Here is a 26,099-nt window from a genome sequence, read left to right as displayed (position 1 = left end):
GGAATCACAAAAGATGCCAAATAGCCAAAGCAATCTTGAAAAAGAACAGCAAAACTGGAAACATCATACTTCTGGACTACAAGTTATATTACAAAGCTAGAGTGATCAAGACAGTATAGTACTGGCACAAAAACAGGCATAGATCAACAGAACAGAATAGAAACCCCAGAAATAAACCCACAGCTCTATGGCCAATTAATCTTCGACAAAGAAGGAAAGAATATTCAATGGAAAAAAAGACAGTGTCTTCAACAAATTGTGTTGGGAAGACTGGAGGGCAACATGTAAAAAAAATGAAATTGGACCACTTTTTTACATCATACACAAAAATAAATTCAAAATGGATTGAAGACACAGGCAATAACCTCTTTGACATCAGTCATAGCAACTTCTTACTAGATATGTCTCCTGAGGCGAGGGAAACAAAAGCAGAAATAAAGTACAGGGACTTCATCAAAATAAAAAGCTTCTACACAGCAAAGGAAACAATCAACAAACCTAAAAGCAACCTTCAGTATGGGAGAAGATTTTTGCAAATGGCATGTATGATAAAGGGTTAGTATCCAAAATATATAAAGCACTTATCAAATTCAACGACCCAAAACTCAAATAATCCAGTTTGCAAATAGAGAGAAGACATGAATAGACATGTTTCCAAAGAAGACATACAGAAGATTAACAAACACATGAAAAGATGCTCAACATTACTCATCATCAGGGAAATACAAATCAAAACCATGAGATACCAACTCACAACTTTTGGAATGGCTAAAAGTAACAATACAGGAGAGAACAGGTGTTGACATGGGTGTGGAGAAAGAACCCTCTTACACTGTTGGTGAGAATACAAACTGGTGCAGTCACTGTGGAAAACAGAATGCAGGTTCCTTAAAAAGTTAAAAAAAAAAACTACCTTATATTCTAGCAATTACACTATGAGGTATTTGCCCAATGATACAAAAATACTAATTCACAAGGATACATTTACCCTGATGAGTATGGAAGTTTTATCAACAATAGATAAATTATGAAAAGAGCCCAAATGTCCATCAACTGACGAATGGATAAAGATGTAAGATACACACACACACACACACACACACACACACACACACACACATATACACAAAATGGAATATTACTTAGCCATACAAAAAACAAAGTCTTGCTGTTTGCAATGACATGAATGAAGCTAGAGTATTATGCTTTTGAACTCTCTTTTTCCCTCACTCTCTGCCCCTCCACCCTCTCATGTACACACTCTCCCTCTCTCTCTCAAAATAAATAAACTTCACAAAAGGGGGGAACCTGGGTGGTTCAGTCAGATAAGGCTCTAACTCTTAATTTTATCTCATGTCATGATTTCATGGTCTGTGCAATCGAGTGCTGTATCAGGCTCTTGCTTGAGATTCTCTCTCTCTTGTTCTCTCTGCCTCTCCCCCACTCATGCTCTTAAAAATAAATAAATAAACTTCAAAAAAAAAGTATTATGCGAAATGAAATAATAAGTCAGAGAAAGACAAATATTTATGATTTCACTTGTATGTGGAATTTAAGAAACAAAACAAACTAGGAGGAAAACCAAGAAACAGATTCTTAACTATAGAGAACAAACGGGTGGTTACCAGAGGGGAAGTAGGTGGGGGGATGGGTTAAATAGGTGGTGGGAATTAAGGAAGGCACTTGTGATGAGCACCAGGTGTTGTATGTAACCGATGAATCACTAAATTTCACACCGGAAACTAGTATGTTAACTAACTGGAATTAAATAAAAATTGGAGGGGGAAAGAGAAGAATAAATTTGGAAGAAGGGCAATGTAGTCATGGATTCTATGTGTTACTACATTTTTAAAAGGTTAAGCCATAAATAGGTTAAAAATTAATTTTTAATTTTTATTTAATGCAAAAAGTGATAAGTTCACAACTGTGCTTGTAATGATTCTAGTGAACTGCCTCTTTACTTTATAAGTGTTATATCTCCTGTTAATTTGAATAACTCTGTAGAAATTCCCCAAATATTATAAGTTGAGGACACATAAATCTATAAGCTCAAAGTATTTGGAAAAAAAATATTTAGATTTATAATTAGAAGTTGATAAGATACATCTTTCTGAAATTTTAGAGGGAAATGATATTTATCAAGTGCTTACTGTTGGCCAGTTGTGTGGGTAAGATATTTTCATTTGTTAGGAAATTTTTTGCAGTAGTCCTCTAAGACATGTGTAATAATTACTGCATTTTGAGTAGAAAGCATATGGAAATAAAATAATTTTCCTAAGGTTACCATTAATAAATAGTGATGCTAGAATTTGAACATAGGTCTTTTGCCATCAAAGCCTTTATTTTTAATAGCAATATTTTTACATATAATGTTAAGGTTCTCTAGTTATAGCAATATTTTTAAATATAGTTTTAAGGCCCCCTGGTAAGTTATTAACTTAAATAGTTTATATTAAAAAAAAGCCATGGAGGGGCACCTGGGTGGCTCAGTTAGTTAAGTGTCTGGCTCTTTTTTTTTTTTTAACGTTTATTTATTTTTGAGACAGAGAGAGACAGAGCATGAACGGGTGAGGGTCAGAGAGAGGAGACACAGAATCTGAAACAGGCTCCAGGCTCTGAGCAGTCAGCACAGAGCCTGACGTGGGGCTCAAACTCACAGACTGTGAGATCATGACCTGAGCCGAAGTCGCCGCTTAACCGACTGAGCCACCCAGGTGCCCCAAGTGTCTGGGTCTTGATTTCAGCTCAGGTCATGATCTCATGGTTCATGGGATCGAGCCTTACATGGGGTTTGCATTGACAGCATGGAGCATTGGTACTCTCTCCACCCCTCTGTCTGCCCCTCCCCTCTCGCAGTCTCTCTCTTTTTCTCAAAATAAATAAATAAACATTAAAAATTTTCTTTATAAAATAAAGCCATGGATGTATAATATTTCTCTTAAAATATTTGCAGACAAATTAATCAAATATTTACTCTTGGGAACATTTTTTTAAGCGTCATCTTTATTTACTAGGAATAATTTTCAGTGTGGTTGTGTAGACTGCTGTGCATAAGAGGTTTGGCTGGGAATATCTTCAGATGCCATAAAAAAGATTATGATTACTTGCATCTAGAAAATTTAATATTTTTGGAATTATTACATGACCAAAAAAAATAAATTATTTTTAAAAAATAATTTCTATCATTCACCTTCCATCTCAGTTAAAGATTGAAATGGTATACATAGGACCTTTTTACTATTAAAATAATTAATCTTGAGTGAACATTCTGCTATAGAAATAGCATTATAATGCATACATGTTTTGGTGTTATCTGTCAGGCTCAATATTTAATGGGAATTTTGTATCTCATAGGATTATAGTTTTGAAAAAATATAATAACATAATATTTGGAAAATATCTCAACATTTGGATATTTTAAAACTAAAATTCATGAAATATAACTATATGCTAAAGATACATATGCAATTGTTTTATTGACTAAGTACTCAACAAGAATAATGCATTAGGCATTATTTTAAGCAGTAATAAAACAAAGTGTTTATTTAAAGATTATATTCTAATGGGTTGGGGAAGACAGTACTTTTTAAATCCCATTATATAATGTGTCTGCTGATCATAAGTGTTACGATAGAAAAGGAATCAGAATAAAAAGAACAGAATGTGGGAAAATGGGAAGAAAGAATGTATTGCTCAAGGGGGTCCTCTCTGCAAAGGTGACATTCCAGCAGAGACCTGCACAAAGTTGGGGAGACTTGTGCAAATACCCAGGAGGGAGAGTATCCTAGACAGAGAGAACAGCTAGGGAAAGGGTCTGGGAATATTACAATGAACATTACAAACAAAAATCCCTGTGTCATAGACTAAATTCTACGTGTGAAGGCACAACAGACAAGAGAAATAAATAATAGTTTGTTGGAGAATAAGTACCAAAGAGACAAATTAATTAGGGAAGGGAGATAAGGAATATATATGGGATAATGAGGTTGCACTTTTTGGTAAGATGCCCAGGGAAGATCTCTCCATGAAGGTGACACTGAAATAAAGACTTAAGGAAGTTTAGGTGACAGCCAAAATTATATCTGGGGAATGGAGGTAGGAGATATTCTAGTTGGAGGAAGCAGCAAATACAAAGGCCCTGAGGCAGGAAAACACTTGACATATTTTGTTTGATTAAAAGCAAGAAAGCCAGTGTGCTACTATGGAAGGAAGGAAGATGAATATAGTAGGAGATGGCATCAAGGAAGCAACAAAATCAAGATGGTCTAAGCCTGCAGGCCTTCATAAGTGGTTTGACTTTTCCTCTGAGTAACATGGAAAGCCATTTAGGTCAGGTGGCCTACCTTCATTTTAAAATAAGGGGGTACCTGGATGGCTCAGTAGGTTAAGCATCCAACTCGTTTCAGCTCAAGTCATGAACTGAGTACAAGCCCTGCATCAGGCTCCATGCTGAAAGTACAGAGCCTGCTTGGGATTCTCTCTCTCCCTCTCTGCCCCTTCCTCACTCTCCCTCTCTCTTTTTCTCAAAATAAAAAAATAAACTTAAATTAAAAAGAAATAACCAATTTTTGCTGCTGTGCTAAAAATGGGCAAAGAGAGTAAAGGAAGTTCAGGGAAAACAGTTGGGTGATATCACATCAATCAAGGTGAGAGATGCCTATGAAAGCTATAAAGAAGGTTAGATGTTGTTGGATTCTGTATATATTATGAAATAGTATCAATAGGATTTGCTCATGAATTATATGTGGGATGTGAGAGACATATTGGAAATACAGATGATTTTTGCATTTTATCTTATCTGGGAAAATGGAATAAAAATTTACTCTTATGGGAAATATTATGGCAGTGGTAGGTTAGCAGGTGGGAATGGGAGTTCCATTAGGATATGTTCTGTTTCAATGGCTATTAGATATCTGAATAGAAATGTCAACCAAACTGTGTGTGTGTGTGTGTGTGTGTGTGTATTAGTATTCAAGGGAGGTACCCAAGAAGGAATACATTTTCTATGGGGCTCCTGGGTGGCTCAGTCGGTTGAGCGTCCGACTTCAGCTCAGGTCACAATCTCACCGACCATGAGTTCGAGCCCCCCGTTGGGCTCTGGGCTGATGGCTCAGAGCCTGGAGCCTGCTTCCGATTCTGTGTCTCCCTCTCTCTCTGCCCCTCCCCCGTTCATGCTCTGTCTCTCTCTCTGTCTCAAAAATAAATAAATGTTAAAAAAAAAATTAAAAAAAAAACAAAGGAATACATTTTCTAATTCTTTGGTGTATACATGTTTTTGTTTTTTTTTTTTTTTTTTTTTTTTTTACTATAAGAGGTTAAATATAAGATAAACATAGGAAAGGTGTGGATTGATAAATGAAAGGTTCCAAGGACTAAATTGAGGCCCTGGAATATTTAGACATTGGAAATATGAGGAAGAATAAGCAAATGAAAGCAGCCTTCATTAGGGCACAGTAATAGTGGCTAATGAAAGTGGCATTCACATAGAGGAGGGCACAGTGAAGGAGCAGAAATTCAAGCAAAAATTTTTTTTTCAGAAGAAAAGTGTAAACAACTCCATTAAATGCTTATTGTAGGTCAAGTAGATGAGGAATTGGTCAATAAATTTAACAACATGAAGATCATTGGTTTCCTTCATGGTAGAATTTGGTCAGTGTTAGGAAGACAGCCAGATTTGAAAAGTTTTTGAGAGAATTGGAGTTGTCTGCAGTGGTTGTTGATTTATTTGTTTGTTTTATGGGTGGAGAGAAATGGGTTGGTACTTGGAAGGAAATCAGGTCAAAGGGATATTTTTTCTTCCTATTTTCTTTTAAACTTTGGAGAAATACCAATATTTTGAACATTATTGATGATGCAGAAGGGAGAGTTTGGTCTCTGATTAGATCAAAGCAGTTCATTTATGATAAGATAATCAGAAACAGTGTAGATATAGACAAGTTGACAACTATTGTGGTGATGTTACAGGTTGACTTTCCTGGGAAACAGCCTCCATGAGTGGAGTTTAGTGTGGATGATGGTTATTAAGAAGTGACCTTTTAATTCACCCACTCGAAGGGAGGAGGAAGGAGCAGGTGTGAGAAGGAGATTAACTGGCACTGTGATGTAGGTTTACCAGTAATCCCAGCTGATGCCAAGGAGGATATTTAAAGCTAGAATGACTTTTCAGGATTGTCTGGAGTTGTGCTAAGGTAGTCAGGTCATTATATTTACTCACTGAGCAGTTGTTGTCTGTGTGCTACCCAAGGAACGGGTATAATAAACTTGGTTGAGTGGATTCTCTGTATCAAAAGCAGTCCATAATGGTGCTAAGAGCTAAAGGCTGTCAATAGGACCCCAACAGTTGGGACAAGACCTTCACTGAAGGGGATCCTGGACACACATTGCAGTGACCACCATAGGAGGAAGTGATTTAAAAAAATTTTGTTTAGGGGCGCCTGGGTGGCGCAGTCGGTTAAGCGTCCGACTTCAGCCAGGTCACGATCTCGCGGTCCGTAAGTTCGAGCCCCACGTCAGGCTCTGGGCTGATGGCTCGGAGCCTGGAGCCTGTTTCTGATTCTGTGTCTCCCTCTCTTTCTGCCCCTCCCCCGTTCATGCTCTGTCTCTCTCTGTCCCAAAAAATAAATAAAAAACGTTGAAAAAAAATTTTTTTTTAAAATTTTGTTTAATGTTTATTTATTTTTGAGAGTGAGAGAGACAGAGCAGGGAGGGGAAGAGAGAGAGGAAGACACAGAATCTGAAGCAGTCTCCAGGCTCTGAGCTGTCAACACAGAGCCTGACGTGGGGCTCGAACCCATGAACTGTGAAATGATGACCTGAACTGAAGTCAGATGCTTAACTGACTGAGCCACCCAGACACCCCTATCAAAAATTTTTTTATTACTTCTGTTTTTTCCAGGAAGTAGGAGGAAGAAGTGGGGGAAAGGGCAGGAGGTTGTTTTAAAAGAGAGATGTGAAAGTATTGGCTAGAGGATGGAGAGAATAGACTCCATAAATGTACTGGGTTTAGGTAGCACAATGGTCCTACTTTGGGTAGGATGGATGAATCTAGAGCAAAACGAGTCATGATCATTGATGCTCTTCTCCATTCACATTCCCTTGCCAAGAGCACAATAGGTAAAGAGTTTAATTTAACTTAGGTTGAAGTTGTGCTAGAGTAATAAATAAGAGGGAGAGAGGAGTAAGGAGTCATGGTTGTAGGCAAGGAAGTATTAACCTTATATAATGTAAAATAGCTGAAGAGAATAGTTAGGCCCAAATCTTGAGAGACTATCAAAAGATATATGAATTTTAGGAATACTAAATGACTTGCTGGTTTTACTAAATGACACCTTTCCCCTATCTCTATGGGTCTATAATACTCAAAATCTATGTACATTTTCTATTTACTAATATTTTGATGATGATGATCATGATGATGATGATGATTTATGTTTTGATGCTCAGTCTTATAATTTCTTGAGACTTTTAATGAATTAAGACTGATCTGAGATTGAAAAACCAAATTTGAACTTAGAAGTAAGAAAATAATAGTTTTTTTATATCTTAACGATAGAGAACAAACTGATGGCTACCAGAGGGGAAAAGGGGAGTTGGGTGAAATAGGTGAAAGAGATTAAGAGCACACTTACCATGATGAGCCCTGAGTAATGTGTAGAATTGCTGAATCACTATATTGTATACCTAAAACTAACATAACACAATATGTTAATTATACTGGAATTAATTTTTTAAGTAAAAAAAGAAAGAAACATTATTTAAGTGGAAAAAAAGAATTATTTATATAATTGCTCACCCAGAGTGTAGAAAGTTATGTCACATGTATAGAACCTGTGCTAGGATTATAGACTATCATCACATTAGTCAAACAAATTTATATGTAACTTTATCTTTTGAGATTATTTCACTGTATGTATTATTCACCATCAAAGTAACTTTTTGTAACATACATCAAGATATCAAAGGAAAGACCTTAAGATCAAAAACATTTTTATAACACTCTGGATAATTGATCTTTTTATAAAAGCAATTACAATTTACTGTGTTACTTGTAATGTAGTTAAAATTGTCTCTTTCAAGGCAAACATACTCTGGTGTACTTTGGTTTCCTCTTAATTAGTGAAACCTTTGGCTGGATGATTAATATCTGATAATATGCCAAGTGAAAATGGCAAGCCACAGCAAGAGATTATTCATCAGACCTGTTATATATAAGAAGGAAAAATGAGAATGAAGAAAGTTTCATTGTAGCTTTCATGATCTCTTGTATATTTACCTCACCATACCTCTAGCTGCATCTCAATTCTTATCTTCATGTAATAAATAGGAGTATATTTTTTGAGATACCTCTAATTAACCCAACTGATATTTTCAAAAGCATTATTAAATAATTAACACTTTTAAAGGTGATATGATGTTACATTCATGGATTTATAACAATTATTTTAAAGAATTGTAGATTACTTCAGGTGGTGTAATAGGTAAGTATTTAAAGAAATAACCACATCTATTAAAACATTTTAAATTAAGAGTATTGTAATAACTCCTATTAACATGGAAACATGCTAATTCCAGAAATGAATTTGTCATCTTAATGGTTCAAATACTGGCTATGAGTTTTATTTCTGTTATTTAACCTTAGTGAATGCCAATGTCCCCTCATCAATCAGTGGGGATAATAAGCCTTTGCCCTCTGTGCTTACAAATTGATCATAGGTTTATGAGCTCACATTTGCCAATAAGAACACCACAAAGCTTAAAGTTCCTATGGCTTTCAGTCAAGGTACCAGTCAAAAATCAATTTTTTATTTTAGAAACTATTATTAATAATCATATTTTTTGTAGAGTGTCTTAGGAAATATTTTACCTGCAGACAAATGACTATGTACGAGAAATGCTAACTCAATTCTTGCTCAAAATAAATGTAAGAATTATTTTTCCATTCTTCACCAATATTTTCATCTATAGGTCTATCATCTGTCAGAAAATGATTTTTCATAAGAGACCCTTATGAAGATTATTTTTAAAGTTCTGAAATCAACTTAGTCTAACTTCTAAATATTGAATTGGTTTTGTGCTAATACATTATTTTAAACAACCACGTTGATTTTGATTTGCCAACTCACTACTTATTAGCCGTGCAATCATTGTCAAGTTGCTATTTGCTCTTCACATGTTTAGTAATCTTTAAAATGGAGAAATTAATATTTAATTTCCAAAATGTCTAGCATAGAGTGTGTATGCTAGTAGCTAGTGTGATTATTATTCATCTATCTTCATTTCCTCTTTTTTATTGTTTTAGAATGTTAAAGGTAGTTTCTGAATGAGCTACAACCAATTTATATTACAGGATATTTATATGAGACACAGAAATTTGACAGTGATCTGAGTAATCCTAATGATAACAGAAACAACAGTAACAACAAAAAATAAAAGTGATAAAAGAAGACTTCAATATGCAACAATTTTGCAGGTGATGCAGCAAGTATTAGAAAATCTGTAAGTCATTTCTATAGAAATCACAGAAGTTAAAGCTGTGATACCCCTCAGAAAGAACACCTATCTTAGTTCTTCAATCTTACATAAGAATCTAATACCCAAATGTTAGTGATTAGTAAAACTCAAGTGTCTCACATCTAAAGTGTTTTACTTGTTTTAATAGTTTAGTTTTTGTAAAATTTAAACTTAATTTTATGAAGTTTATAACTCATAATAAATTAACTGGTTTCACCACACCTTTAAGGTTAGAGAATTAATTGAGAATGCCTGGAATACTGACAGTCTAAAACTTACTAGCACCACCTACAGGACCAACTGCAATTTAAATAAATACTGGATTCCCATTCCTTCTTCCAAACACACAACTCCCATACACCAAACATTGTCACTTACTCAGAACAGATTTAAGACTAGGAAATTAAAGCCCAGGAGACAGATAAACCTCAACACTTTATTCCTAACTGTATAAGATTTATCCTGGTGCCTTGACCCTTTTTCCTCATTTCTCCCTAATAACTAACCAATCTACTGTATTTAACATATGATCATAAGATCAGTGTCCAGAACCCATTATGCACTTTCCTTCTTGCCAATTTCTTGCAACTTTCTCTCTCCAACTTTTTAAACTAATTCACTTTTCTAGGCACTGGTTTTTGAAATGTGCGTGTGTGTGTGCGTGTGTGTGTGTGTGTGTGTGTGTGTGTGTGTGTGTGTGTATTTATTTCCGGGGGTGAAAAACCTTCCTGTTTCCAAATTTACTCAACCCACTATACCAACCAGTGTTATCTTTATGAAGTATTTCAGGAGAGATCCCTCTTAGACTTTTCTATCTGCTAACATTATATACTTATGATTGTTTTCTATTAAAATATTCTTTTAACTATAATAGGTTAATTTGAAATGTCATAATAAACATAACAAAACGTGTAGTAAGTGTATTGGAAGTTACATATATGTTTCAGAAATCATTTCAGAAATTCAATTTTAATATATTAATATCCAAATAGCCTTTTAGAGTTTATAAATTCAGTGAGGATGAAAAAAAGGAAAGTAAAGCCATATAATCCCTAAAGAGATATCACAGCCTTAATGCAACCACTGCCTCACAGTGTGGTTCCTGTGCTGTGTCCAGTACTAGAGTCAAAGGGAGTCAAATTAGAAACCTTGACATGCTTGTTTTCATATTAAGATTATTTATTGGGAAAAAGACAGCTTCTATCCGTAAGAATCAATACATATGAATTTAAAGCCCTGAGTCACACATATTTGAAAATGAGTAAACTTATCTTTACCAGAAGTTATTGTGTATGTTCTTAAACCACCACCAAAGAAAGTAGAATTAGAAACTCTTTCTTTTTTATCTATACAGTTTGTGAAATGCTTAACTATTTATAATGAAACATAGAATTATGTGTAAAATCCTAACACTTTCATCAATAACGAATACTTCTGTATTTTTGGCCTCTTCCTAGCCCAGGAAGAGGAAAGGGCCATATATACTGAGCTATGAATAGATTAATAAACAATAATAGAAATACAAATAATATATATCATTCTTTTTTAGGTCATTTTGTTTTTAAGAAAGTATTTTCAATTTGTGCAAATGCAATATAATTTAAATTCACTGTTTGTTAGTTCTTTGTAATTTGGAATGTATTTAAGAAGATTTGAGGGGACCTGGGTGGCTCAGTTGGTTAAGCGTCCGACTTCAGCTCAGGTCACGATCTCGTCGTCCGTGAGTTCGAGCCCCGCGTCTGGCTCTGGGCTGATGGCTCAGAGCCTGGAACCTGCTTCAGATTCTGTGTCTCCCTCTCTCTCTCTGCCCCTCCCCCGTTCATGCTCTGTCTCTCTCTGTCTCAAAAATAAATAAACGTTAAAAAAAATTAAAAAAAAGAAGATTTGATTGTACATTCACTAAATCAGTAAATTATTGTACATATCTCAAAAAAGGAAGGTACAGAATCCCTCTTAGGATATTAAAGTTAGTGATTTATCTCCTTCATATAATTTCAGTATATTTTGTTTACTGCTCAGCCTCATCTTCTGTCAGATTAACAAACATTAAATTTGAGAGTCTACATTGGATTACTATGTAACATACTATTTTAATATGAAGTAATGGGAAGTTTCAAAAAAAAATCTCTCTTACAATTGGTGAATAAAGGAAAGAAAAGGAGAACATTTTCAAGAAGCACTCTTCACCATGGGAATATATTTCATAGACTGATAATTCTGGAGCAATGTTTATTTATTAAAATATTTAACTCCTACAGTTTCTAGGAAACTATTCTAAAAATCACATCATTGATCAACCTAGCCCAGGAAGAGGAAAGGGCCATATATACTGAGCTATGAATAGATTAATAAACAATAATAGAAATACAAATAATATATATCATTCTTTTTTAGGTCATTTTGTTTTTAAGAAAGTATTTTCAATTTGTGCAAATGCAATATAATTTAAGGAAAGACAGTTGAACCCCAATCAATGCTATAATCTTTCATACTTACAGTGGAGTATTTTGATAGCTACAATATTTGCAGAGTAATCAAAATGGATGAGTATAATTAATTTGCACAAGCCATTCCAGGCTTCTATAAAATGAAAATAGCATGGCTTTTCCCCTCATACTTATAGATAAAGAATACTTTATATCTTCGTTATACTCTGCTAGAGCACACAAGTCTCTCTACTTTGGAAAATTCATGCTTGGTTTTACATGCCATTCCTAGCATTACATAATGAGGCAGCAGGTTGGACACCAGGTACCCCTAACCACTTCTATTTCTCTTCTCAGTATGCATGAATGGGTTCTATTAACAGTAGAAAAATCAATATGTAGGAAATATTATAAAGAAATAAAAGGACTATTTAATGGGTTATAAATGTATTGTTTATTTTCTTCCTACACTGGCACCTTGTATGCACCCTCAATAGAAATAAAGAGTGTACAGTTGCATATAATCTGAAAATTGTGGTATTTAAATTGGATGGTATGTATTTATTTTTAAGGCCTTCCTATCTCAGCTTAACAAATAAAAATAAACCTTGTCTGGATAATGAGAGAAAAGTAGGTACAAGTTATAAAAGTAGTAATTCTTTAAGTTTTTCCCCCACTTTTTTAGCCTTGCACCTAAATCCTGTGTTATGTTGACAGATCTGGGAAATTTTAGTGGCCGGACAAGAAGTGCAGTCTCTGTGAGGGAAGGCCAGGGGGTTGTTCTGATGTGCTCTCCTCCGCCTCATTCACCAGGTACAGTAGGATCCCATTCTGTATTGCTGCTGCTCTTTTTTACTATATGCTCATTCTTTTAGACAGTGTATTGACTAGGAAACATTCCAGGTGAAATATGCATGACTTTTTTGAAATGTATCAGAGTATCAGCTGAGTAATTAAAAATCATATACTCTAAATACCACCGGACAGAAGACTGCTCTTCTATGACAACATTATTTAATTGCCATTCTAATTGTTGATTGTTGTGGCTATGTCTCTGCCTACACTGGGGTTGTGAGGAGTGACTGATTATATTCTCTCAGGTTTGTGGAGGGAGTGGAGATATAGATAACTTAAGTCTCCAAGGAATTTCTGGATGCTGAAAGCAGGGTCTCACAGGACCCTGAAGATTTAGCTATTGTCAAGATAAGCTTGTTTTTAGTTTTTAAGGAAGTGTAAACTTTAAGTCATTAAGGCAGCCATAAACTTTTTGGCAAGTGTTACATGCTGCAGGTCTCTGACATCTATCAATGGGCCGCAGGCTGAATGGGAATTCAATTTAAACCGCATTTTTCTTGCCTTTGTTTCCTTCATCATTAATAATTGAGTAAATAAATAAAAATGTGATATCTGATTGAGATCAGTAAGAGTAACACCAGATGGTTGCTATTGTATATATGTCATAAGAAATATTAGAATGGGGGTACATGGCTGGCTCAGTTTGAGGAGCCTCCATACTGTTTACCATAGTGGCTGCCTCAGTTTTCATTCCCACCAACAGTGTAAGAGGTGTTCCCCTTTCTCTACATCCTTGCCAACACCTGTTATTTTCTATGTTGGTAATTTTAGCCATTCTGACAGGTGTGAGGTGAGATCTCATTGTAGTTTTGATTTGTATTTCTCTGATGGTGACGAGTGATGTTGAACATCTCTCCATGTGTCTTTTAGCCTTCTGAATGTCTTTGGAAAAATGTCTGTTCCAGTCTTCTCTCCATTTTTTAACTGGATTATTTGTTTTCTGGGTGTTGAGTTTGATAAGTTCTTTATAGATTTTGGATAATAACACTTTATCATTTTTGTCATTTGCAAATATTTTTCCCATTCTGAAGGTTGTCTTTTAGCTTTGTTGATTGTTTCCTTCACTGTGAAGAAGATTTTTATCTTGATAAGTCCCAATAGTTCATTTTTGCTTTTGTTTCTTTTGCCTCAGGAGATGTATGTAGTAAAAAGTTGCTACATCCCATGTCAAAGAGGTTGCTGCCTGTGTTCTCTAGAATTTTGATGGTTTCCTGTCTCACTTTTAGGTCTTTCATCCTAAATGTGTATGTGTAGGAATTTTATTTTGAATTTATTTTTGTGTATGATGTAGAAAAGTGGTATACTTTCATTATTTTGCATGTTGCTGTTCAGTTTTCCCAACATCATTTGTTGAAGAGACTGTCTTTTTCCGATTGGATATTCTTTCTTGCTTTGTCAAAGATTAGTTGACCATATAGTTGCGGGTCCATTTCTGGGTTTTCTTTTCTATCCTATTGATCTCTGTGTTTATTTTTGTACCAATATCATACCATCTTGACCATACCACTGAAGCTTTCGAATATACCTTGAAGTCAGGAATTATGATGCATCCAGATTTACTTTTCTTTTTCAAGATTGCTTTGTCAATTCTGGGTCTTTTGTGGTCCCATACAAATTTTAGGATTGTTTGTTCTAGGTCTGTGAAAAATACTGATGGTATTTTGATAGGCATTGCATAAATGTATAGATTGCTTTGGATAGTTTAAACATTTTAACAATATTAATTCTTCCAGTTCATGACCATTGGATATTTTTCCATTTCTTTGCATCCTCTTCAGTTTCTTTCATCAGTGTTCTAGAGTTCAGAGTACAGATATTTTACTGCTTTGCTTAAGTTTATTCCTAGGTATTTTATGGGTTTTGGTGCAGTTATAACTTGGATCAATTACTTGATTTCTCTTTCTCCTGATCTATTATTGGTGTATAGGAATATAATAGATTTCTGTGCTTTGATTTTCTATCCTGCGACTACTGAATTCATGTATCAGTTCTGTCAATATTTTGGTTGAGTCCTTGGGTTTTCTACATAGAGTATTATGTCATGTGTAAATAATGAAATTACTTCTTCCTTGCTGCTTTGGATGCCTTTCATTTCTTTTTGTTGTCTGATTGCTGAGGCTAGGACTTCCAGTACTATGTTAAATAACAATGATGAAAGTGTATATCCTTGTCTTTTTTCTTGATCTTAAAGGAAAAGCTGTTTTTCACCATTAAGGGTTATATTAGCTGTGGGTTTTTCATATGTGACCTTTATGATGTTGAGATATGTTCCCTCTAATCCTACTTTGTTGACTGTTTTATTAAGAATGGGTGCTGTACTTTGTCAAATGCTCTTTCTGCATCTATTGAAAGGATCATATGGTTCTCATCCTTTCTTTGATTAATGTGGTGTATCACATTGATTTGCAAATATTGAACCCAGGAATATGTCCCATATAGTGTGGATGGTGGTGAATGATTGTATTAATGTACTGTTGGATTTGGAAGAAATAGGAAAGAAATAGAAAAATTGAACAGACCCATAACTAGCAAAGAAATTGAATCAGTAATCCAAACTCTTCCAACAAACAGAAGTCCAGGGCCAGATGGTTTTCCAGGAGAATTCTACCAAACGTTTAACGAGGAGTGAATGCCTATTCTTCTCAAACTGTTCCAAAAATTAGAAATAGAAAGAAAACTTCCAAACTCATTCTATGAAGCCAGCATTAGCTTGGTTACAAAACCAAAGACACCACTAAAAATACAGAATTATAGGCCAATATCTTTGATGAATATGGATGCAAAGTTATACAGAGTGATTATTGATAAATATGAATTTAGAGTCATTGTGTTACTTTTTAAGTAGTTTTTTTCTGGAGATTTTGTCTGTTCCTTTCTAGTTTTTAATCACTTTGGGTTTTCTCTCCCATTCAAAGAGTCTCCTTAATATTTATTGCAGGGTTGGTTTAGTGGTCATGAACTCCTTTAGTTTTTGTTTTTCTGGGAAACTCTTTATGTCTCCTTGTTTTCTGAAAGATAGCCTTGCTGGATAAAGTATTCTTGGCTACATATTTTTCCCATTCTGAGAATGGGAAAATGCTGAATATATCATGCCACTCCCTTCTGGTGGCTGTCAAATTTCTACAGAGAGATTGTCTGCTAGCCTTTTTTTGTCTTCCCTTGTAAGTTAAGGACTTCTTTTCTCTTGCTGCTTTTAGACTTTTTTCTTTATCTCTATATTTTGCAAATTTAACTATGCTCTGTCTTGGTGTTGGCCTGCTTTTGTTGATTTTGATGGGAGTTTTCTGTGCTTCCTGGACTTTGGTGTCTCTTTCTTTCTCCATATTAGATAAGTTTTCAACTATAATTTCTTCAAATAAACTTTCTTCCCCCTTTTCTCTGAGAGTTATTATGTTTGCTAGAGTCACTGAGTTCCCTAAGTCTATTCTCGTGTTCCATAATTCTTCATTCTCTCTTTTGTTCAGCTTTATTATTTTCCATTATTTTAGTTTCTACATCACTTTTTCCTTCCTCCGATTCTTCCATACTTGTGGGTAATATGTCCAGTCAGTTTCACATCTTGGTTATAGCATTTTTTTTTATTTTAGCCTAACTAGTTGTTAGATTTTTTTTATCTCTGCATTAAGGGATTCCCTCATATCTTCTATTCTTTTCTCAAACCCAGTTAGTATCCTTATTATTGTTGCTTTAAATTATCCCTCAAGCAATTATATGTGGATTAGATTCCTAGCTGTGACCTTTCCTTGTTCTTTCTTTTGGTATGAATTTCTTCATCTTGGAATTTTGTCTAGGTCTGTCTTCTGTGTGTTAGAAAAGCCTATTATTTTTCATGTTCCTTAATGTAATGGCTTTATGAAGAAGAGGCCATATACTTTCCAGGGTCTGGTCCTTCAGGAAGTGTCTCCGGTGTATGCTTTGTGCTCTCTGCTGCTGTGTTTTGCTGCTCTTTCCCTCAGGTCAGTCCACTGCAGAGTTTCTCCTTGCCTGAATTGGTGAGAGTTTGGCCTTGTTCAGAGGGTGGTGAGTTTTATCTAGGTGTGCTCTGATCTTCTTGCTGAAAGAAACTTGACACTATTTCCTAGATAGCTGAAGCTTTGCAGAATTCTATGGTCAGTAGATATGTGTGTGGAGGGAACTTGTGTTGGTCTTCTAGAGGAGGTGTCTACTACCCTGGTTCTCATCACACTTGCCCTAGAAAAGCAGCACCTGCTAAGTGCAGTAGGTGGAGCTTTGTGTAAGCGGTTTAGATCACCACTATTGGTGCTGTTCTGCTCACTGAAGTGAGCTTATGCTCACATAAGTCAGCTTATGCCAGGGGTGGGGAAGAGAAATAGCGCCAGCCCTATCTCCCATCCTGGATAGGGGAGTTCAAACCCATAGCTGTCTGGGAAGCCTTTCCAGAGTAACAATCTCCCCCTCATGTTTCCCAGGCTTCTCTCAGATCCCTCCTTCACCCTGACTGTGTCTAGGCCATCTGGCCACCTGGCAATGCAGTACGCCTGTGTTCTCTTCCAGGGAGGTTGGCTAAGTTTCAAAACTACAAACTTGCAGGAATCTGGCCTCGTGGGGACCTATGCTGGGGAGGGTCTCTCCATGCTGGGACTAATGCTGGTTTGTTCCACAAGGGCTGTTGCACCAAAGCACAAGGGAATGGATTCGAGAGTAAAGTGCAACAAAGAGCCAGTGTCCAGGTTAGCCTCCTCCAGAAGCCATATCTGCACCTATGTTAAGGGGAAAGGGATAGTAGTGGCACCCATTAGCTCTTTTGTCCCCAGAGAGGCAATGCCACCTCACCCAGATCCATTCCAAGAAGGGGGGGACCATCTCTCCCAGTGAGCACCGGGGATCCTCAGATCTCACCATCAACTACTGGGCTATTTTCCCTCCTTCTACAGGAGCACTATAACACCTACTGTGCTCCATACCAGCCATGATACCGACCTCTAAAATTCTAGTCTTTTAGCTCAGCTCCTTATAAAATCTCACAAGAATCAGACCCTCTCATTTTCCCAGTCTATGTCTTAGGGAAAGTGTTTTCCTTTTGTGATTCCCCTTGTGTTCCCCTCTCTCTCTTTCTTCTTTCTCTGTATCAGGACTCCCTCCCCTCTGCGGCATCTGTCATCTTTTTCTCCTTTCCTTCCTCAATTCTCACCTTCACACTTTCTAATTTCCTTTATGTGGCCTCTTCTCTCCCACTAGTTGCGCATTTTGTTCCATCAGTCTTCAGATTGATTTCTTGGGTATTCAGAATTATTTGATATTTATTGTTGTTTTTGAGGCAAACTTAGGCAAGCCTTCCTACTACTTCACCATCTTACTTCCCAACAATTTTATCATAATGTTGTTATGTTAAGTAAAATGCTGGAGGTAAAAGTTTACTGATATTTTTCTCTACTCCTACAAGATTATATGTTCTTTAGGGTACAAAATTTAGCACACCTAGCAGCAGACATTCATTAAATTCATGTTAAATAACTAAATAAGTTTGCTTATTCTAACAGTTGAGTTTTATAGTGCTTTAGACAGTTTCTATCAGCATCATGCTGTTAGTTTATTACAACCCATATTTATTACAGATATTTGGGTGACCTAATTCAAATATTACTATTTCAAAGTATAGCAGCTACTATAATGCAGTAGTGCTACATAAAATTATAAAAAGTTACGTATCACAGAAGATTAAATAGTATTCAGAATAAGCCCAAAGACACATGTTCTCATTACCTTAAACAGATGTACAATGCACATTTTTTGTGTGATATAAAGTAAAAGCTAGGATTGATTTTTTTTTTGCAAAATATCTGTTTACTTCCCAAGAGAACAATATTAACTCCTGTCAGTAACATCTGTGAATGAAAACATCTTGATTGGATACTGAAGTAGTTATTCATCTATGAGAAAATAAATATAATTTTTTTTTTCTGGATTGTTAACCACACCTGCTGAAAAGTATTTTGGTTGCTAAAAAAAACAACCAAGGGGCGCCTGGGTGGCTCAGTCGGTTAAGTGTCCGACTTCGGCTCAGGTCATGATCTCACAGTCTGTGAGTTCAAGCCCCACATCAGGCTCTATGCTGACAGCTCAGAGCCCGGGGCCTGCTTCAGATTCTGTGTCTCCCTCTCTCTCTGACCCTCCCCCGTTCATGCTCTGTCTCTCTCTGTCTCAAAAATAAATAAACGTTAAAAAAAAATTTTAAAAAAAGAATAAAAAAAAACAAAAACAAAACAAAACAAAAAAAAACCTCTGTAAGTTTAGTAATTTTGAAACTCAGGGTTGTATTGTAAAGTAAAGATCTGTTAAAATGAAATAAGCCTGATAAAACCTATAACCATACATAGACTTATTTTATGATTTAGAGATTATCATCATGAATATTTTTAAATAAAGAATGCAGTAAGTACTACTTTACTTTAAATATGTTTTGTTAATATTATGTGCATTAACATTATCTCAGCATCTTGCACTGAAGTGGGACTTAAAATTCTTATATGAAGTATTAGGCTATAGTTAAAAATACCACTCTACAATATAATAATCATATTTTCACATTCACTGTAACAGGTAACCCTTGCAAAGTATCTGAGAGTTAGAGATTATTGTCATTACTCTTATATCTAAGCTTCAGATAGATTAAGTGAAACACTTAAGTACTTAGTAAATGATGGAACAAGGATTTCAATCTTTAATACGTTGTTACCATATAATTTACATTTTGGTTAAAGCTATATTTAAAACATTCATAGTATGAATAGAAGCAAAACTTTTTTTTAAAAAATGGAATTGCAAGCCTCTCAAAAATGCTTATTGTATTATATAAAAATTTTAGTATTTTTTTCATTCAACAAATGTTTATTGAGTACCTACTATATTTTAACTAATGAGTTTTGTCTATTTATATTTGTGTGTATCATCTAAGTTTGTACTACTTACTATGCTTTTTCTGGTTTTGTTTTTTTTTTTTCTTTTTTGGTCCTTTTTTCATGTCTACTACCTTCTTTAAAGGGAGGGATTAATTATATTTTTCCCTTCTACTCATTTCAAAATTACAATGAATCAAATGAGTCAAATGATTCATTGACTATTTAAAGATTGTATTACTGTGGTTCTTAAACATACAAGATCTTAGAAGAACCAAAGTTTAATGTATCTATCTTCTAGATGCCCAGAAAACCAGGGGCTCTGTGGTTGTTAAAAAGAGGAATTTATCCTTAAGAGAAGATAGCCAGAATCTTTTTTTGGCATTTCTGTTATTTGCAGAGAATTCTAACAGGTCTTGAGACAAGGAATAAAAAAAAAATAAAGGTTGCAAGCACTGTCCCAACAGTCTTTGAATTCAATAGGAGAAAAACCAGAGTACATAAAGCTACTTGTAGCCAAGGATAAATCATAAGAAAAATATTTCAAAAACCTTTTATCATTTTTCCTATTTACTATCTAGACCCCTAACTTATTCTCAATTCTACTAGTCTACTACCATTTTTCCTTGATGATCTTATTAAATTATGTGGGATTGAGTCCCAGATAGAATAAGTCCCCAGTCTTTGATATATCAGCTTTCTTGAAATTCCAAATCATGGACACAGGTCCAACTCTCTCAAACATGCTCTCCATGCCAACCAGTCCCTCTACCATTACTCTTTTGATCACATGTCACTCATGAGGAATGCTAGTGCTGAACTGGTCTCAGAGAAAAGGATAATAAAACCATAATAATTGATTACCAAAGAAGCACCAAGGAAAGTGGATTAAGGCTTTATGAGAAGATTTATAGACAAAAAATTATTTTCTTTCTTCATACTATGTGTTTTCAGCCATCATAAAATGAGCTATAGAAAAGCCTATGTCTGAGCATACACCAAACACAGGAGCATAATGCACTTGGTGGTCCCTTTAATACTTTCTAATTTTAATCTTGTTGTAACATAATTTATTCAATTTAAAAATATACTCAAACAGCAGTTGACACTGGAGGATTAAGGGCCCTGGTCCTGACCCAGATGCTAAACCCTAGGAACACTTTAATGCCCCAAAGGCCTGAGACTCCATCCCTATGAAGTATTGGTTATGATAGAGCTAAGGAGCCCTTCAGTTCTCCTGTCTGAGCTGTAACATTTTAGCTGAAATGTTTTCTATTAAAGAAAAAAAAAAAGAGTTTGTTTTCTCTAGATTGAATACATTTTTACTTCACTGTAATTTAAAACAGGTAGGTTCACCAGCCTCAAACCCATGGAGGAAACTGATATTGTACAATTAAACAAATAAAAAAAATAATAATGTTTATTTACTTATTGAGAGAGAGAGAGAGAGAGAGAGAGCGAGAGAGAGAGAGCTAGAATCCCAAGCAGGCTCTGCACTATGTGTGCAGAGCCCAACATGGGACTCGAACTCATGAACTGTGAAATCATGACCTAGGCTGAAATCAAGAATCAGACACTCAACTGACTGAGCTACCCAGGCGCCTCAGCAAATTTAGAGAACATAAATACATGCCCCCCCAAACAGTGTGATGAAGAAATACGAGATAGTCTCTGCTTTCAAAGAGTATACTAACCATAATATTTCACCTGGGATTTGGACTCAGATAGCCAGGGATCCCCTTCCTAGCTCTGAAACTTTCTATTGACTTTATTTGTTAAATGAAGCCTTATATTAGCTATAAAGAAGGAATAATAAAAATTGCCTCAAAGAATTGTAGCAAGAATTAAGAAATAGTTTATGTAATGCAATTAGCCCAATGCTTGGAGGATAGTGAGCATTAAATTCATTTTTGTCTTGAAAATCTGTCTTAAAGAATCCTCTTTAAAACACAATTTCTATGAGAGAAGTGACACCTTAAATCATTATCTGCTAACATTAATTACCATTTGGCACGGATTAGTTGACATCAAACTGACAAAAGGCAATTGTAAGACGAGGAGGGGCACTTGGAAATGTGAATCTGAAGGTCTGAGAAGTGAAAGAGATCACTGAAAGGAAAAATGAATCCTGACAATAAAGTAAAAGGACACTAGGTATCATTGCTATCTTCAGAGAGCCTCTTTATCCTAGGATTGCTGGTACCAAAAATTATCTCCTTAGGGCACATCTATATAAAATGGGAACAGAAATTTTACAAAAGTGAAAATGAAATATTTTGGTTGATACTTTTTTTATTAAAAAAATTACATGTTACATTATAAAATCTGTCTCATAACTTTAAAATTCTGTAACAACCATAACTATTAGGAAAAAAACATCAAGTGTTTTTGGCATTCTTTTTCCTATAAAATAGTAAAATAGATTGTCACTCTATGCTTCATATTTAATTTTGTGCCAAGATCACAAGTAAGTCTGTTTTTTTTTTTTTTTTTTTTTTTATGTTTACTTATTTTGAGACAGAGAGAGACAGCGTATGAGCGGGGGAGGGACAGAAAGGGAGACACAAAATGTGAAGCAGGTTCCATGCTCTGAGCTGTCAACACACAGCCCTAAGTGGGGCTTGAACCCACAAGCCATGAGATTGTGACCTGAGCCAAAGTCAGATGCTCAATCAACTGCGCCACCCTAACACCCCTCATAACAAGTAATTCTTAAAAAGTAATTGGCTCAAAAATATTTGATAAGTTCAACAATTTTCTCAAGACTTCTCAATTATTTCCAGTCACTATTATATTGAAACATGTGGAGTCCATATTCTTGCAGTTTCTGGTACTTCATCATATCTTCATTGATTAGTAAATAAGGTCTAATGAAAGGAGACACTTTTCAAACGTATCTTTATTAACTTCGTGACAGCCACAATTTTGCAAAATGTGCAGTTTCACTTTGCAATATATTAGTGCTGTATTCTAATGTGTTATAAATAACTGACCAAAAAGAGATTAGCAAGATGGAAAAAGATAGATTAAGTACCTAAAATGTTGTCATTAATTTTAAAAGTAACCAATCTGTCTTTATTGTCATGGGATTATGATTTTTCTTTCCTAAAAAAAATCTTGTAATCAAGTAGACTTGAGTTAAATTATTAGGACTCAGGGAACTCTATTATTAAATTCTGAAGAGGGTCAGCTATCTCATTAGGATAAATATTAGGAATGAAAACCAATTTTTTATATTTTCCATGTAGTGTCTTATTTAATCTTTATCCCTGCTTTGTAAGTTTATTATTGTTACCTTCATTATACAAATGGGGATTTTGTGCTCAGAAGTAACTTGTCCAAAGTTTTACATCTAATAAATAAAATGCCAGAGATTCGGGCCTGTGTAACTCTAAGCCCAATGTCCTTTTGACTATATCATATGGTCTTTCCACAACATCATTGTGAAATTTTATTGAAAATTCATTTTCTGTCTACAGAAGCCACTGGTTAACATGTTTATTACATTAATTCAAATGAATTAGTAATTTCATCAATTACTTTTATTGACTTGGCCAAATTGTTAGCTGAGTTAAATATTCTGTACTGCCAAAATCAAGTATATAAATAATACATGAAAGTAAATTATGTGTATGTAAACATTTTAATATTTTTACCATGTCTCTATCTCAACAGTAATTTAAAAGGCAGACAGAACAGGTGAATATTCAAGTACATTGAATAAAATGATAGAGAAATGAGAAATTTTTATTTTTTTATTATTCATGTTTTCTTATGTGATTATTAAAATAATAATACAATTTTTATACCCTTAAATTACACACAAAAAGACTGTTTCAACCCAAAGTACGTTATCTGGTGAAGTATTTGTTACAAAAGGTTTAATTAGTTTCTGAACTTGGTGCTTATCAACAGGTACAAATTGACTTTCCCTTAAAATTTTCACAAATCTGTTTTAAAGTATATGCCTTTATTATTTTCTTGCATGAACTGTTCTTTGTTTCAATATGTCCTCTAGATGTCACTGGAAAGGAAAATTCAAATTTAGAGTATTTGGTTTTTTAACTGTATCTGACAAAATTTATACACAAAAAGCCAAATATCAGAAAGCAAACACTTCAACCTGAGTTTGTTGCAGAATATTTAGGCACAGCAGAAAAGATTTAGAAACTGAAATAACCCTGATCTTGTTCCCTATATTTGTTTGGGATTTCTACATGCGAAACTCGAGTTTATTTAATTATGTTTGGTTATTTAATTGGATTTGACCACATATTCCCAATTTGTTAACATAGTCTATTTTTTCCCTTTCTATGAGATACTCTACACAGAAGATGTGAGAAACAGTGGTTCAGGAGAGCAAGCTGCTTACTCCTTTAGTTTGGACAAGGCAGTAGAACAGTCAGTGAAATTAGTGTGACAAAATACAGCCACGTTAGATTAAATTGATGAGTTTATAAATTTAAGGCCTTACATTTTTTGAAAAATTTAATACTCCTTTTTTAAATTTTTTTAAATACTTTAAATTCATTTTGAGGTAGAGATAGAGAGAGTACGAGTAGCGGAGGGACCGACAGAGAGCGCGAGAGAGAATCCCAAACAGGGTCCTCCTGTCAGCGCAGAGCAGGGGTCATACTCAAGAACCATGAGATCATAACCTGAGCCAAAATCAAGAGGTGGATGCCCAACTGAAGGAGACACCCAGGCATCCCAATACTCCCCCCCCTCACTTTTTTTCACATTCTGTGATGTACCAAAGAAATTTTACCTTCTCATTGACTCTGACACAATAAAGGAAGATGGTAAAAAGAAACACATAATGGAGTCAGATAGCTGGATGTGAATCCCCATTATACTAATTGCTAGAAAGTTGGTTCAGAAGGGAAGGAATACAATTTACCCTAGCCTCAGTTTCTACCCTTGAAAAATGGTAGAATAAGAGCCTTGAAATTATAGAATATTTTAAAACAAAATAATATATTAGTATTATTTTCCCCAAACTTCGTCTCAGGTAATTAAACAATATAATAGATCTTTGAGAGAAACAGACAACCATCACATTGATTCAAAAAAGAAAAGCCAAGGAAAACAAAAGCAGATGTCGGCTTTAGATGAAGTCTCTTTAGCACAGAAAATAATAGTTAAGCAACAATGACAAAGTCCAGTTCTTTGCTTTCTTCTGGGAAATCTTACTATTCTTTGTTCATACTACATTTAGCTCACTCAACTAAGCACAACTTTTCAAAGTTGAATTCCTCTCAGTCAGGGGTTAGCAGCCTTTTTGTATTAATAGCCAACTAGTAAATATTTTTTTTTTTTTACTTTATGTTCCATATGATCTCTGTCACAGCTACTCAACTCTGCTTCTGTAGCATAAAAGTAGCCACAGATAGGACAAAAATGTATGAGTCTACCCATGCTGTAATAAAGCGTTATTTGTGGCATATAATTATAGCATTTGAAATCCATATACTTTTCATTCATCTCTTCCATTTTTCTCAGCTATTTAAATATATAAAATCTATTTCTAGCTCATGGTCTATAAAGAAGCATGCAGAAAACCAAAATTATCTTCCCAGGTGTTTTTTTTTTAAAGATAATATCACTTTTCCCCTAGTTCTTTGTGACTCTTCCTTCTTTTTACAATATCTATGCTGGTATGGGGGCAGGGAATGAAAATACATCATATCATCATCATCATCATCATCATCATCATCATATACATTATTAGCACTTCTCGGTTGCACATGTTACAAACCTAACTCAAAATAGCTTAAGCTTAATCCAAACAGGGAATGTATTGGAGGATTTGACTCTGTCACTTACCAGCAGAGTGACCTTGGGGAAATAATATAGTCTGCTTTTATCATAATTCCTTATTTTCAAATTTGCACCTATATGTGGTAGTTGAAAAGTTTCAATGAGATAACATATGTATGGTGCTTAACATAGTGCCTACTGCATTGTAAATATTCCATAACTTAGTGATTGTGATGATACTTCCTTTACTTTATCTTTTTATAATCAACTAAGAAAAGATTCATTATTTTCTTGCCTATACCTTATCAGTATTCTTAAGTGCCTACAAATTTTCCTCTCTTGTCTGATTCCTATCACATACTCCACTGCATGAAAGTCATTTCTGACATCTTTCTTACTTTATATGGACAGCTGAGGCAGTCTTTGCCTCTTTGTATCTTTTATATGTCTGCAAATTGGTCTTGAATGTATCAGGTGCTCAATAGATACAGCTAACTAACCTTAAACCAGTTTATAAGGCTAGTTAAAAACACCCATCTTCAATACCTCATCTCTGCATTTTTCAGAAGGTAAATTATCATTCTTTATTATTTTATTTTCAAGAAATGTAGTGATGTTGTTACTTAATCATATTTAACATAAATCTTACTGTAGAAAAATACAAATAAATAGACAATGTTATCATCATTTT

General features: G+C 34.8%; 1 protein-coding gene across 1 annotated transcript in view; it reads left to right on the top strand.

Annotated features, from left to right (window-relative positions):
* Window positions 1–26,099, top strand: part of CNTN5 (contactin 5) — a 1,390,102-nt gene that overhangs the window by 916,557 nt on the left and 447,446 nt on the right. Inside the window, exon 7 of the mRNA XM_058687390.1 lies at window positions 12,654–12,749. Within this exon, the coding sequence (XP_058543373.1) occupies window positions 12,654–12,749 (96 nt within the window). The remainder of the gene's footprint in view (window positions 1–12,653; window positions 12,750–26,099) is intronic.

This window comes from Neofelis nebulosa, chromosome 10 (assembly GCF_028018385.1).
Source record: "Neofelis nebulosa isolate mNeoNeb1 chromosome 10, mNeoNeb1.pri, whole genome shotgun sequence".
NCBI lineage: Eukaryota > Metazoa > Chordata > Mammalia > Carnivora > Felidae > Neofelis > Neofelis nebulosa.
This window is presented reverse-complemented; position numbering and strand designations above follow the sequence as displayed.